The sequence below is a fragment of the Cotesia glomerata genome, linkage group LG1 (assembly GCF_020080835.1).
Source record: "Cotesia glomerata isolate CgM1 linkage group LG1, MPM_Cglom_v2.3, whole genome shotgun sequence".
Classification (NCBI taxonomy): domain Eukaryota; kingdom Metazoa; phylum Arthropoda; class Insecta; order Hymenoptera; family Braconidae; genus Cotesia; species Cotesia glomerata.
In genome coordinates this window covers 19,570,292-19,586,109 of record NC_058158.1, presented here as the reverse complement: position 1 = coordinate 19,586,109, position 15,818 = coordinate 19,570,292, and the positions used below count along the sequence as shown (strand labels likewise).

General features: G+C 31.5%; 2 protein-coding genes and 1 long non-coding RNA gene across 3 annotated transcripts; 1 reads left to right on the top strand and 2 right to left on the bottom strand.

The window, feature by feature from the left end:
* Positions 1-4,223: 4,223 nt before the first annotated feature.
* On the bottom strand, positions 4,224-5,635 carry LOC123263948 (MFS-type transporter clz9-like). Its single transcript, XM_044727016.1, has 2 exons — positions 4,918-5,635; positions 4,224-4,776 (listed from the first exon to the last, which is right to left on the bottom strand). The coding sequence occupies exons 1-2, from the start codon at positions 5,633-5,635 to the stop codon at positions 4,589-4,591; spliced, it is 906 nt and encodes a 301-aa protein (XP_044582951.1). The 3' UTR covers positions 4,224-4,588.
* A 1,343-nt stretch (positions 5,636-6,978) lies between these two features.
* Positions 6,979-11,901, bottom strand: LOC123263856. The gene has a single exon (XM_044726925.1). It carries the CDS (start codon positions 11,899-11,901, stop codon positions 6,979-6,981), a length of 4,923 nt encoding a protein of 1,640 aa, XP_044582860.1.
* Positions 11,902-13,250: 1,349 nt separating this feature from the next.
* LOC123266881 lies at positions 13,251-13,564 on the top strand. Its single transcript, XR_006509890.1, has 2 exons — positions 13,251-13,343; positions 13,452-13,564. It is a non-coding gene; the product is annotated as an uncharacterized LOC123266881 (long non-coding RNA).
* The last annotated feature ends 2,254 nt before the right edge of the window (positions 13,565-15,818 follow it).

Sequence of the window (15,818 nt, the reverse complement as noted above, 5' to 3'; positions counted from 1 at the left end):
CCAAAAAAAAATTTCTACTAAGCAAAATAGGTCCCCCCTTCCGTTTATCCTTATTTACCCAGTTCTCTAAATTTGTCGCAGACATTGTGACGCGGATATAGTGTCGCGGATGTAATGACCTCGGATTCCGTGACGTGTAACCGAATAATTTACATGCAATTTTCTATAAGACGCGACCTCTACCTAAAAAGACGGAACTGTATGACGAAACACGGATACTCACGGACACTAAACACATGCATAGAAAAGGTAAGTGCATAAGTTGCCCACGGAGCGAATACTTGAGTCGTCAAGGGCAAGCAATTTTGTGATCTTTAAATGCCTCTATCACAACCATATTACACTTATACAATAATGTAAGTAGATATATACCGAGAAAACACTTGAATTAAATAATCTTTTACTTTATAAAATTATTTCATGCAGCAATTTAAAAAAAAAAACGTTCTGAGAAAAATTTTACGTGGACGTCCTGATGTCACCCCATTTTGGGTGTACCAACGATTAATCGTGAACAAATTGATATTTCAAGACCGGACCTTTTTTATTAGTTTAAGAATGCGATGAACTGGGACCATATTTCATATCAGTAGCCTAGTTTACGCATTTTTTCTTTAAATTGAATTTTTATTAAAATTCACTACGATACAACCATACAAAGACAAACGAATTTTTCGTATTTGTCACGTGAAAACTAGTCAATCTCGTGGTTAAAAGATGGCGCTTAGTACGTTCATAATGAATTTAAAAGAGGTTAATTATTTTGATGTTAAGAATAAACTCCAATTCATTAAATTAATAAATAAATGCTAAATTAATGAAAATATTAATTAAAGTGTTTCTCTGGTACAAAAAAAAAACTATCCGAGCACATGCATGAGAGTGTAAATACATGTAATTTCAAAAAAAAAATTTTTTTGAATTAAGAAAAAAAATAGAACGAAACGTCTGTCCACGATCAAATTGGTCTAACTTTCTATATTTGTCCAAGTTTTCTTGAGAATTTCTTTCAAAAAAATTGAAGGGGGCATACCGAAATAATTACCGTAACTCCTATTCTTTCCCGCTTCACAGCATTATTTATATTTGAAAAAAGCTTGCCGTAAGATGGACGGTGTGGCCGTCTGTAATGTATATTGAATAAGCGCAAAGAAATTTAGTATAGACCGGATAGCTCAAATCGTAGAGTAGCCGACATTCTTCGGAAGGTTCTGGGTTCGAATACCAGTCCGAGCTATCTTATAATTTTTTCTCGCATATTCTATAAACTCACATTAAGATGATCCTCTCCACATTCCTTTCTCAATCCTTTCCTACCAATATCCTGTTACGTGAATGTGGAACGCTTCACGCAATAATTACCGTAACTCCTATTCTTTCCGGCTTCACAGAATTCTTTATATTTATAAAAATGTATATTTATAAAAATATAAATTATAATAAAGTAATAAATATAATTAGTTTATTATAATAGTAGTACATACTACCACAAATAAACAATTGTTAGTGAAAATTCAAAATCGGCTAAACTAACCTTGCCTTCTCCGAACTCTAGCATTAACGCTTTGTATCGCGATAATAACTGCGTAAATTTCGAAAAAATGTTTTTTTTGCTTAAAACTTAAAAAAAAATAGAAATAAATCAAAGAAGATCAAAGAGGTATTTTTTTCTTGAAAGAGCATTGGAAAACAAAAATTTTGAAAAAAACGGGACCCCGATAGCTGTATTTTTCGCGAAGTTATAGCTCTTTAAAAAAAAAATTTGAATTTTGGAAAAAATCAATATCTCAGAAACGGATGGTCAAAAAAATTTGAAAAAATCCATGAAGGTGTTCTTTGACGGTATTGAAAACATATAAAATTTTCAAAAAAATTGATGAGGTCGACCTAAAAAAGTGGCCGATTTGGTATGAAATGCCCTCTTTATTTATATTATATTTATTAAAGTATATAATTTTGAAATCAAAAACAGAAAAATTTTTTCATTTTATTACAATAAGTAATAAATTATTTTTAAGAATATTTAATTTATTAAGATAGTATTTAATAATCAAATTGTCGATGATAAACACTCTGACAGAAGCGTGCGGAGCGCTCAAGAATTTCTAATTTAAAAATAAATTAATGCATAATATCTCATACATAATATAATCTAATACGAAAAACAATATAATATAATACGAAAAATATAATGCTGATTTTAAAATTAACGCTAAATAGCATTTTTTGGCCACCAACCACAGAAATCTTACTGTATTATTGTTCCGAAAATATAGATGGCTTGTTTTATTAGCAGTGAATCTGAAATCAGATACCAAAAATTAAAAATGTCTCATCAGGTCAGTTAAGCAACAGGTTATGTATGTATAAATAAAACATGCTGTAGGAGCTCGGGTAAAGAAGATTATATATAATTTCATATACTTATACATAATTATATATAAAAAACGGCCCTTTGAAAATATATAGATTTAGACATAATCATATAAAATTATATATAATTATTTCTATAAAAATAAAAAAAATTCGGCTTGCGCGGGGATCGAACCGGGGAACTGACGCTTGAAAGACACACGCTACCCGTTTACCTACGAGACTAACTTGTAGAGCAAAGTTTAAAATATCTTCAAGTAATTAAAATCGTATACATAATCGATTTTTATAAATTGACTTACTTAATACAGTTCCTATTATTAAGAAGGTACCACATGACGATTATCGACCATTTATCCACCAGGGCGTTCATAAGATAATTTATTATTTCGCTGATAATAATACAGATAACAATTGATGTCTAAAATAGTTTCTTCCCTGAAAGGTTTAGAAAAATTTTTAGAACACTGTCCATTGACTAAACACCAGTCACCGCACGGCCCGTAAATCATATTTCTCATGACAATATCATGTAGTAATTGATCTTTTTTTGGATCAGGAATTTCAGCTGAAATAAAATGATCTACTTCTTTCCCAGTTGTAATTTTATAATTATTTTTTAACGTAAGGAGTAAATGAATATGTGGCAAATCAGGTTTTTGATATTCTATGATAAACACATAAGCTTCAACTTCACCAAAAAATTTTGTTTAACAATAATGTCAATTAAAGCATCTTTTTTTTTATATCAAATACGCATGCTTTGAGATCAGGCTGATTAGAGGGTGGCTGTCTTGAAAATAAATTTTCTATAATTTCACTCCAGTTTGAATTACACAAGTCATAGTTATAAATAAATCTGGTACTCCTGATTTACAAACAATTGCCATAGCATCTTGATAATTTTGAGCTGTATTTCGAGGCGAATCAATAAAAGTAGATGGTAATACAATAACTTTCCCAATTCTGCTATTAGAAACATTTTCAGTAATACGTAAATGAACAATTAATCCTTGATACGTTTCTGATCTTAATTTTTTTTGATGTGTTTTTACAGTATTCTATTGGATCTTTCTCAACTTTTACGTAGTTATCAACTATCCATTGTTGAAATAATCATCTACCAAATAAAATTGGGTTAAAATTACCACGTATAGCAAGCATATTTTTTATATAAGCCATTTTTTATCAATTGTTTTAAACTTACAACATATTTTTATTTCAGTGAAATAATTGCTTTAGTTGACACTATGACAGATCCTAAGATCACAAGAGAAAATCGGGATAAAACAATATTTAAATTTTTTGTTGAAAATGACACTGGTGATTGGATTCAAGTAATTGTTTGGAATAACGAGATTTTGCGAGTACAAAATATTGGACAACTTGATTCGGTAAAAATTAAAAATTGTTTTAATTGAATGAATATAAGGTACCGGCGGGTAATAAGGCCTAGCTAAGGGAGATTTTGAATAAAATCGAAAATATTGCATTTAATTATCGAAATGTATAATTAATCTTTATTTAAATGTATTTCCAATAAAATATAATGAATTAATGGTAATTTTTACCATAAACAAACATAAAATTTAACTGAAAAAAACTGTACAAATAGGCCTTATTCTACTATAGTAGGGTAATAAGGCCTATGCGTTAAACACATTGGAATAATTAAACTATACTCAATTGAATTGGTATTAGAGATCACTAAGCAATTAAATTAAGCAAAAATATGTATTAAGAGTCAGAAAACTAGATTTATTTGGTCAACAGCATTTAAAACTATCGATATCATCTACTGTTAAACCGACGCACGCCTCATGATACCACTTGCTGCATTCAATGCATTGCCTCATATCAGCTATCTCATCTTCTTCACATCAATGACAATACCAGCTCTTTTGCTCTCTGAAATTAAATTTATTTACAGTTTTTGTTTTTTTCTTCTTCGGGTCTGAAATTTTTTTCTTTTTCTCAACGACTTTGTCGAACAGCTCTTTCGTAACTGGAGTCTCTCGATAATTAATAGCTTTTCTTCTTTTTTTTTGAGTTTTTTCCAAACGTTTAAGAGGCGAAGGCATGAGCTCATAGAATGAAGTTTCTTTGAGCTGAGGTTCTGATGCATAACTAACTTCACCATTGTTTAAACTGGAGTTACTTAGGACTGCAGCAGTACTTCTAGTAGGTTCAATTGAGAGCTCATCAATTATTTTTTTTATTTTGATACCAAGGAAACTTGGTCATTTGATGATTTACTGGGTTTCTGGTTTGTTGACTTGGGAGAGCCAAGAAGTTGCAAATTTTCTTCATGAGCACTATCAATCGCAAGGAGCCTTAGAGAATTAGAAGGTTGTAAATTTTCTTTGTTGACATTGTCGAGTGCCAGAAGCGTTGAAGAATTATTTATTTATTTATTTATTTATTTATTAAATTTTGATCCTAGAGCAAGTGCTCCCTAAGGACCATCAGAATTAAGTACATTACATAATGAGTACATATAAATTAATGTAATATTAGGATAATAGAATATAATAGATTAATTATAGGATTGTAAATTGGCTTCATCCACAGTATCAAGTGTAAGACTTGCTGGTACCTCTGTCACAGTAGATGGACCGAATGCGATTTCTGGAATAGCATTGGGATTAAAAGGATACAAACCAGTTGCTTGAAAGCCGCTTGTTATATTACTCTGAGTCATGCATTTGGACCAAACTTTTGATAAAATGATATTGAACCGTGATTTAGTGAGTTTTTTATCTGGGTTCTGTTCCAAGAATAATAAAACTTCAGCATCCCAGTGATGTTCAAATGAACGATAAACATCTTTATCAAGAGGTTGAAGTTCATGAGTGGTGTTCGATGGTAAGCAGTATAAATATATACCAAGTGAATCAGCTAGATCGACAATCGACAAATCTAAATGACAAGCTGCTCCATCGAATATTAAAAGACACTCTCCTGAAGTCTTGAACTTCGCAAGATGTTTCAAAAACTCTTTGAAAAGTTCATTAGTCATATATCCTTTTGCTGATTTTTGGATTAAAGAACCTGGCGGTAAATTGTCATACAGTTCCGGCTTTAGACGTTTGCCTTTAAAGATGATCATTGGAGGTATAGCATTACCAAGTGCATTTACACATCCCGCGATAGTTACATTTTCTGCATGCTCCGCAGACTGTAAATGTACTCTTGTGGCCCCTTTCTTGGCTAAAACACTTTGTTGATGATGAATTGTTAAACGACAACCTTTTTCATCCATGTTATAAATTTTTTCTGGATGATGTTTTACATTCAGTTTCTCATAAATTATTTTTATCCTTGAAAAGTGATCATCAACAATAAATTTATTTAATTTTTGTGCTCTAGCTGGGTTCATTAATTAAGCTTTTCTTTTTGAAATTTCTGGGTTTATTTTCATGAACGCCTTAAGCCAGTCTTTACCAGCAAGCTAAAAATTCTTATCAAAATTAGTTTTAATGTTGTTCTGCTCACAAAATTAAAAATCTAAGCGACGAAGTATTCGAGGTGTCACAGGCAGTCCTATTTCAGCGAATCTGGTTATTGTTTGTACAAGATCAGCTTCCTGATTATTACTCAGCAGGGCTTTTCGACCAAGGGATTTTGTTAAATTGTTAAGTCACTAAAAACCAGTAATCAATCAATAATTAACTCATTTATAATAACAACTAGCCGTTACCCGCCCGCTTCGCGTGGCATAAAATACATACCAAGTGAAAGAAATATTAAATTATGTTATCTAGCTGCCTAATTATTTATCATGAACGGATTTTACGAAATTAAGACACCCTTAACTACTTAGGGTCTTATCGATTTATATGAGTTAAAATAATAAATAACACAGCTTTCCACATCACCATGGAGGTACTGTGTCGTACGATGCTTTCCCATTATTTTACATGGCGGGATCCCTAGTAGGCCTACACCATGGATCGACGTGAGTGTCAATGCCATCAAGTTTAGAATTTGTTACACATATCAAATCTATATAAATATAGATTGGATATAAACAACTTAAACCTAGGCATCAATACTCTGTCGTGCTAAATAAAAAGACAGTAATTTAACTTATATCTTTTTTATTAACTAATTCTAAATGAACATTGGTTATAAATTTGAAACTATGAACTTTTTACCATATTGCTATCATTTTCTATTTTATCATTGTTCTTATTTTTATACTGTTATTATTTTCATAGTTTTAAAATTTTTTTGATCACTAATTTTGTATATTAGAAACGTAAAATAAAATTTAAAAAACACATTGTTCATAGTTTTAGCTTTACAATAAACCTGAAAACTATTAAAATATATTATTTATTATATCTATTCGTTTTCAATCTATAAATGTATCCAATCAATTAACACTAAACAAAGTTGAAAGCTTGATAAACATTTCTTTTGTAACAGTAAAAAGAAATTATTATATAGATAAAATATTTAAAATAATTGAATTAAAAACCATTCTAGCGGTAGATCCAAAAATTTTTTTAAATTTTAATATTTATTGATTGGATTACTGTTTATTTTCTGATTCTATCGATCTAATTTAAAGAAATTATTAATATAGTCAAAAATAGAAAATTAAATACTTAAAACTTCTTTATATACAACATTCTTCGTTTTTCCTATTGGTTGAAGAATGACCAAGCTGTCAGGTGAACTTACTCTTGAGCATGCCACGTATAGTTGGCCATGAGAGAAACAGTCATTTCTTAAATCAATACCAGTCATCTTTAAACTCTGCCCTTGTGCCTTGTTAATCGTCATGGCATAACAAACTTTGACAGGAAATTGCAGACGTTTAAATTCGAAGTGGTAATCTGATGGAATCAGAGGGATCCTTGGAATGAATACAGTTTCTCCTTCATATTTTCCGGTGAAAATCATGGCTTCAATGACATTTTTGTGTAAGACCTTGACTTGAAGCCTGGTACCACTACATAATTTTGGCGGATTTAAATTGCGGAGCAACATTATTGGAGTGCCAATCTTGAGTTGAAGAACATGAGGTGGTATCCCTGGTGGATCGAGTGTGTGTAAGAATTCAACAGGATAGTGGACAGCTTCTTCATCCTCCAGTACTTTGTCCACCGATTCATATCTTACTTGCTCAGTTGGCAGTTTCTCCAGCAAAAAGTTGTTAATACAATTGACTTGTTCATTGGTTGGTGTGAGGATGGCTCTCTCCTTTAACCATGAACTACAATTATCGCCAGCTTTGTCAATATTCGGGTATATTTTGTCAGTCAAGGTGATTAAATCTGGGACAGTTTCACAATTAATATAGGACACGTTTATTCTTCCGTCTTCTTCCGGAATTTGGCCATCACCTATATCAATCAGTATTTTTGAAAACTCTTCTGCTTTCGAATTTGGCTGAAGATGAACACGCATATTGATAGTCAAAGATAAAACTTTGACCGAAGGCCATAAAATTGATGACTTAATACAGGCTTTAACTTCATCTGCACGTGTTCCTCGTGGCACAACAGGCAAAGTTTGTCTAAAATCACCGGCCAAGAGAACAATTACTCCTCCCATAATTCGGTCGCAACCTCTAATATCTTTGAGCAATCTGTTTAGAGCTTCAATACTATTTTTGTGAGCCATAGTGCATTCGTCCCAGATAATAATTTTTGTTTCTCGCAGCACATGAGCCATATCACTCTGTTTAGAGATGTTACAAAGTGGAGACTCAGAATAACCTAAATTGAGAGGTAATTTAAAGGCAAAGTGAGCTGTTTTACCTCCGTCTATCAAAGTCGCAGCAATTCCTGAAGAAGCAACGGCTATAGCGATGTTTTTTTCACTCCTGATTTTCGCAAGCAGTAAATTGATTAAAAACGTTTTTCCAGTACCACGTGGAGCATCAAGAAAATACAACTGCCCAGAATCAGATATAATCGAATTTAAAATTTCATTGTAAACTTTTCTCTGTTCTAGATTTAATTTAGGAACATTTTCAGCTACAACTTTAGTTAAATAGACGGTGTCGTAAGCCAATTCACGCAAATATTGACGATTAGTGACAATAAACCTTTCATCTCGGGTTGGAGAGTGGAGGCCGAACTGAAGAAGTGTTTTTCCAGACATTGATATAACAATATCTTCAAGTAGTATGAGACATTTGTTGTAAATAACGTCAAGTAACAGCTCAACATTTCCACCGTCTCGTTCTACCTCTCTCTTAATATCTTCTGAAAAATAATCTCGATATTTCTCCCATAATTTCGATGGGTCGTCAACATGACAAAAAACTAACATAATGGCAAACAGCTCACGGATCTTGTAGGGCGAATCAGAGATGCAAGCTTCATCCAGAGTGCGATACCAATTAGCGTCATCTTCTAGAAGACCAAGTGCTCTACATGCTGCTTGAAATGTTGGATGAATCACTCCATCAACAGTTTTCAAAGCAGAAAATGATGTAGGACCTCGAATCTCATGTAGGAGAAGACGCAGGTGATAACATTCAGTATTTCCGGGATGCACGGTATAAACTCTACCTAAAACTTGATCTTTCTTGACTCCTAAATAACCTGAAACAACCTTACCTTTTTTTCTTCTATCAAAGCGGTTATTTTTCCATACGTAATAAGCTGGAACTTCAACATACAATAGAGTTTTTGCAAAGTCATCAACTTGGCAAAGCTCAAAAAAAGCCATGAGTGTTGTTTTTTTTGGATTAATTACTTTGTCAATCACATCTTGCTTAGTAAAATAAATTCTTTGACCATTTTCAAGATGTACAGCAAGATGCATCACCGAAAGGAACCTGTCATGAATAGGAAAACGAAATATTCGCCAGACTGCTTCAGAGCTACTGATGTAACGTCCCGCCTGGTACTTCGTCACCTCATCAAAATCCTGAACGGTAAACGATGCTTGGTCAGATCCTTTATTTAAATAATTACAGATGTATTTTATGGCTTTTACGGAGTTACAACTCTCAACATTAACATGAGTCCCGAAGGTATGGGATAGAACGGGATTGTACGGCACTATCCATCGGTTGTCGATTTCAACTCCGTTAAGTTTGAAAGTTTTTCCTCTGTCTGCTGGTGATCGTCTACGATACTTGGGATATCCGTCATCTCCTGTTTGAGTTTCTTTTAAAAATTTCTTTGGAAAATTTTTTGTGCACTTACCATCAACCATACAGGGTGATTTTAAGTTGAAAGATCCACATGGACCGTGAACCATGGTTGTCTTGATAATTTGATAAAGATCTGGATTTATGTCTGGATCAGGTAACTCAGCGCAGATAATTTGGTCAATAGACTCTGGTCTCATTTTCTCTTCTAACCATAATAGAATATGAACATGAGGGAGTCCACGTTTTTGCCATTCTATGGTGTACATGTGACACCTTGTGTCACCAAAGATACGACCTACTGTAAGAAGTTTTATCATATGTTTCACTTTCACATTGAAAACCCTCGCTACGATGTCATGTCTATCATAAGACTGTTGACCTTCACTCAAAAGCTGCGTTATTTCCGGCCACTTAGGATTGCAGGTGAATGTTATAAATAAATCTGGCCGTCCATAATGACGTACATAGGTCATTGCATCTTGAGTTCGCTCATGCATGTAACGGGGTCCTCCAGTAAAAGAAGAAGGCAACACAACCATTTTTCCCATTGTTGATAATTGTTCATCATTTTTTGACAAAGCATCTTTCAAGTGAACGTATTCCTCACTTCTCAGTTTTTTTTGGTTGTTACGAATATAGTTAAGTCTTTCAGTCTCAATTTTTGCGTACATGTCAACTAAAAATTGATTTAAAAGATTGCGGAATCGCAATAAATAGCACACTTCATTCTCACGCTCCATAATCCTAAAGCTGTAAAATTCTGAAGCAGATACTGTCTTATCGAGAGGCAGTTTAGTCGTCTCGTCACGCTTAGATATATTGATGTGATAGCCATCTTCTCCATAACAAAACATCAAAGGATATTGTAAAGCATCATATGAGCGGTGTGTTTCACTAATTCGCATCAACTTATTGTCTCTACTGTGAAGAACAATGTCGCTTTTTTCGAAATCCTGTCCGACAATGAGAACTGCAACTTCTTTTGCCTGAGGAGCATTAAAACGGCCCTTATGTTCTCCAGCCGGTTTTCTGTCAGCATTAATTATTACTTTGAAGTCTTTTTGATCTTTAGGAATTGAATCTATTGCAGCCTTAAAATCCTTAAGATATTTGTTATGCTGATATAACAACTTCTGCAATTGATGAACTAATTCCGGATAAACGCCAGGATAAATTCCACAACGGATGTCTCTTTCATGACATTCATCACTAACAAAGTATATTTGAAGAAAAGAAGGCTTTTGGTTAGGTTCAGACATCAAGCTGCCTATTCTGTGATAAACCTGCCCTTGAACTTTGAAAGTTGGCATAAAATTTCCTTCTCTTACCTCTTTGGCTCCAAAAGATGTCATTTGGAAACATCCATTATACTTACGGGTATTTTTTAGAAAATGTTCTGACAATGGATCCTGATGAGTCAATAAGCTGTGTAAAGGTTCAGGATGGAGGCCAAGCTTAGAAAGTTGAACTTTACCACTACTGCAGCACATTCCTTGAGTCTCATCTTTCCATTTCAAAGCATTACACCATTGGCAAGGAGAACGGGGACCAAGATTGACAATTTTGTCATTGGAATAATCAATTTGACAATTGTATTTAAAACCAGATAAACACTTAGAAGTCCAGGGCAATAATTTAGTCCTTGTTGTTTTTTCATGGTATTTAGCTGTAGCTGCTTTATTAACATGCGGATTTCTAGTCTGATAATCTTTTTGAGCTTTATTAATAACTTCAGGATGATTATTAACATACGTTTGAACTGCTTTTTTTTGGATCTCAGGATGATTTTTTTTGTATTTTTTAACAGCCTTTCTCTGAACTTCTTTATGATTTACCGCATATTTTGAAGCAGCTTTTCTAAGTTGTTTAGACCTAATTGTACCTGAAAATCTTTTTCGCCGTTTTTGTCCTCTCCTTGATGAAAGTGATGGTTGAGTGAAAGATGCTTGAACGTTATCAATACTTTCCGATTGAGAAACACCGTTATTGATGGGTTCAGTCAATGGAAGTAAAACGTCAAAGTGACCTTTATTAAAATTCCCAGTAAACCTTAATCTTTTAATTCCGTTTGTTGCTTCTCCAAACGCAACTATTAGATGACCATGTTGGTACACTTGAAACTCATATGTAAATAATTCTGCCGCCGCTTTGATTTCACAAAGAGTCCCATACGTGTTGGGCCTCGACATGTCATCAAAGTACGAATGTTTATTACTATAAGGTTCTCCATTTAACTGATTGGTAAAGCATTGGAATCTCTGCCAGTTTTTAAACACGTAAAGCACAATTTCACTTCTTATTTGATCACTAAAGGACACTGTGTTATACAATAAAAGCGATAATGAAGAAAAAAGACACGCGCCGTCGCCGGGAATTTCAATAATTTCGAAAGAAATGCTCGATTCCATTAGTGTGCAGTAAAAATTTGTATGGGTAAAAGAAATTGTGAAAAGTAAATTATGATATGTAACCGGTAAGTATAAAATATTAATAGAATAATTAATTTAAACTAAATTATGATCATTATCCAAATAATATCAATCAATCAATAATAACCTATTAAATATGATGAAGAGATTGTGAAAAGTAAATAATGTAATACAATTAGTAAGAATTGAATGATAACAGAATAATTAATTCAAAATAAAGTATTATAATAAACAAAATAATATCAATCAATGAATTAATAATCGATTAAATACCAAAAGAAAATTCATGCAACTGGAAAATTTTAAATGATTATAATAGAATAATTCATTCAAATTAAAATATCATCATAAATAAAATAATATTAATCAAATCAAATAATAACTTACTAAATATTAAAAAAACCTTTCAAGAAATGACCTTTGATCAATGAGTTTAGTATTATCTAATTATTATATTCAAATAAAAATTGGATGAACGCTATATCAACTAATAAATTTTTTTTTTTTATTTATGATAATAAATTAATTTCTGGAAAATCCCAAGCAGCAATGAAAATATTTAAATATTCAAGAAAATATTAATTAATGAAAAACTTATCATTCGATGATCATTTCACATGATGTATCGATAGTCCAGATGTTGATTAAAGTCACTAAATTATTCGTGATGATAATTTCACTGAACAATTTTTATCAATTTTAGTAAATGATCATTTCACATGATAATATTAATTCATTTCACTTTAACTATCAATTAAATCACTTTTAGAAAATAATTCGTTTGACAGCTATCTGTTTTCTCTTTAAAACTTTGACACATTAAAAAAATATTAATGAAGTTAAATAATTCATTTGTTTTGGAGATAACTTCAAGGCTATTTCAAAAATAAATAAATAAAATAGAAATATAAATAAAAAACATAAATATATATCAAAAATAAATATTAAATCAACAAAATCAATAAAAAATAAATATTTAATCTATAAATCATTACACAACGATAAAAATTATAAAAAATAATGAATCTTGATAATTTAAATTTAGAAACATTAATTATACATGGAGACATGGCTTTTACGAATGATAATTGGTCGCACGAACTCAAGAAGCAGATAATTGGTAAGTCAAAATTAAAATGTATACACTTCTCAGACAATTTTTAATTAAAAAAATTTGAATAAGAAAAAAGTTCTTAGTTAAATTAAAAAAGAAATTGCCTTAAAAAATCAAAAATTGAAAATTATATTAAATAATTTTTTGTTTTATCACAGACTACGTTGAAGAAGTCAATGGAACATACAATGTTGGTTGTACAACCGTTGTAAGGGTTTTCTTGAGAGATGGGCGGACTCATGAAGCTATGTCATTCAAAGAATCTCGTAGCGAATCAATTGGCGCAGCTTATGATGAAGCACGAAATGTAATTATTTACAATATTATTTACATGTATTTTTTACATTATTATTTACAGTATTATTTATAATTCATTTTAATAACTTAATCTTTTTTTTTTTTTATTTTATGACAGAAATCTTTCCATCGAGCCTTGTATGACGCCTTTACGTTTTTTTGGGAATTTATGAAGATAATGGAGAAGCTGAGTAATAAAAAGGTGCAAAGAATGGTCAAGCAGCAACAGTTGAAAGCCGAATGGAATAATAAAAATATTGTAAAAAATTAATTAGTCATATTATTTTAAAGTCAAAATTAAAATTTACCTTTTTATTAAAAAAAAAAAAAAACACTAACGTATAAATTTATAAGTATTTATTCTTGGTTGTTTAACAGGACGAAATAAAAAATCGTTTCAAGTTTTGATCTATTGCAGCTATTAATTAAATATTTTGACTTTTTTTTTATTTTTATTTTACACCATGCATTTTTTCTAAGGGCATTATTCCCGAACTCTATCCCAGCCTAGTTTCAGAGTTCTAAAAGCTATAGATTGGAATACACATTTTTTTTTTAATTTTTAATGCCCTCGCACAACCCTCTTGGAGTTGAATATCATAAAATTAATTCTTGATAAACTCAAACATGCCAAAAAAAATATTTTGGCCAAGTTTTAAAGTTCTTAAAGCAATAGATTGGAAGATACAAATTTTTAATATTTTTAACGCCCCCGCACAACCCCCTTACCGTTTAATATCATAAAATTAGTTCTTAGTAAATTCAAACATGCCAAAAGAAATATTCTGGCCAAGTTCCAGAGTTTCAAAAGCTATAGATTGGAAAAAAAAATTTTTTTTCAATTTTTAACGCCCCCGCACTCCCTCTAGGGGTGAAATATCATAAAATTAGTTGTTAGTAAGCTCAAAGATGCTAAAAAAAATTTTTTGGTCAAGTTTCAGAGTTCTAAAAGCTATAGATTGGAAGATAAAAATTTTTTTTTAATTTTCAACGCCCCCGCATTCCCTTCTGGGGGTGGAATATCATAAAATTAGTTCTTATGAAATTCAAACATGCCAAAAAGAATATCCTGACTAAGTTTAATACCTATAAGAGCTGTATTTTTCAAATGTGAATTTTTTTCAATTAACACCCCCGCAACCCCTCTTGGGGGTGAAATGTCGTAAAATCCGTTCTTAGCTGACCTCTACTCGGTGAAAAGAATATTCCTACCAAATTTCAAGTCTTTAGCTCTAATGGTTCCAGAGATATCGTGATGAGTGACTATATAGGTGGAAATCTCTTATATATATATAGAATAAAGAATAATGATAACAATGAATAATTATAATAATAATAAAATGGAACTTAATTATTTATATTCATAATCTACTGAAGTAGTGTAATAAACATTATTAAATGAACAAATGTGAATATAGATAGTAGGAGGGTAATAAGGCCTATGCTTAAATTCAGTAGGCCTTACTAACCTCCAACCGTGTCTATCAAATATTACAAAATAAAAAACACTAGGGCCATGATACGTTATTTATACTTCTAAAATCATTAAAATAGATATTTATAAGCATTAAAACAACGATTTTGAATTATAAAGTCAAAAATTGTAAAAAATGCTTACCATTTACTAAAATCGATTTTTATAATTTCTTCTGCGCTACAACAACATATGACGGATGATGAAATATAGACGACAAGGAACGTATTTTAAATACAATTTCCGTCACTTAGGCCTTAATACGCGACAGGCCGTATTACCCGCAGGTACCTTATATATATATATATATATATATATTATAATAGTCTTTTCACCGGCACTGGCGTCGACAGGGCCGGAGAGCACAACCTAAAATAGCTTACCTAGGTTTTGAGGGTAATTATGCGTCAGGAACTTACTGTTCCATGATTCGAAGTCGTTGTCGTTTGTCGTCGGGCGGCGGGCCGATGATGAAGAGATTTAAAATTCGAATGAACGGCAAAACGTGAAATGCTTAAATCTAAGTAAGCTCGGGAAAAGAAAAAAAAACAAAAACAGTAATCGCCGAATATCTAGTCAACAATTTATTTAAACAGTCGCCAAGAATTATTAATAATTTTCAAAAAATTACTATAATAACAGTTAATTCTTCACCGAATGAACGAACAATAATAACCAAAAGAAACAAACATAACATTGATACGTCGGTGGCTCGCAGATAATAATTTATATAACTTATAATTAATACTACGATGACGTAAGCAATTAATTGATCTTCAAATTAATTAATCATGAACAAAAATTAAATTCGGTCCATCAATGGCGCGCGAAATTCCCAATTTAACTTATATTTAATAATACAATGTAATGAAGAATTAATTTATCTCATAAATTAATTAAATAAAAGAATTAAATTCGGTCCGTTGGTGGCTCGCAAATTCTCCAATTAATTTGCAATAGCAAATTAAACACAATGTAGCATTAATTCAACGATGATTAACAAAATAATAA

Excerpts from the sequence above, each read along its gene's own strand:
- LOC123263856 (XM_044726925.1), bottom strand. The coding sequence starts at position 11,901 with ATGGAATCGAGCATTTCTTTCGAAATTATTGAAATTCCCGGCGACGGC.
- LOC123263948 (XM_044727016.1), bottom strand. The coding sequence starts at position 5,635 with ATGGATGAAAAAGGTTGTCGTTTAACAATTCATCATCAACAAAGTGTT. Across the intron at positions 4,777-4,917 it reads TGAAGCCAATTTACAATCCT|ATAATTCTTCAACGCTTCTG; the intron begins ATAATTAATCTA and ends ATAAATAAATAA.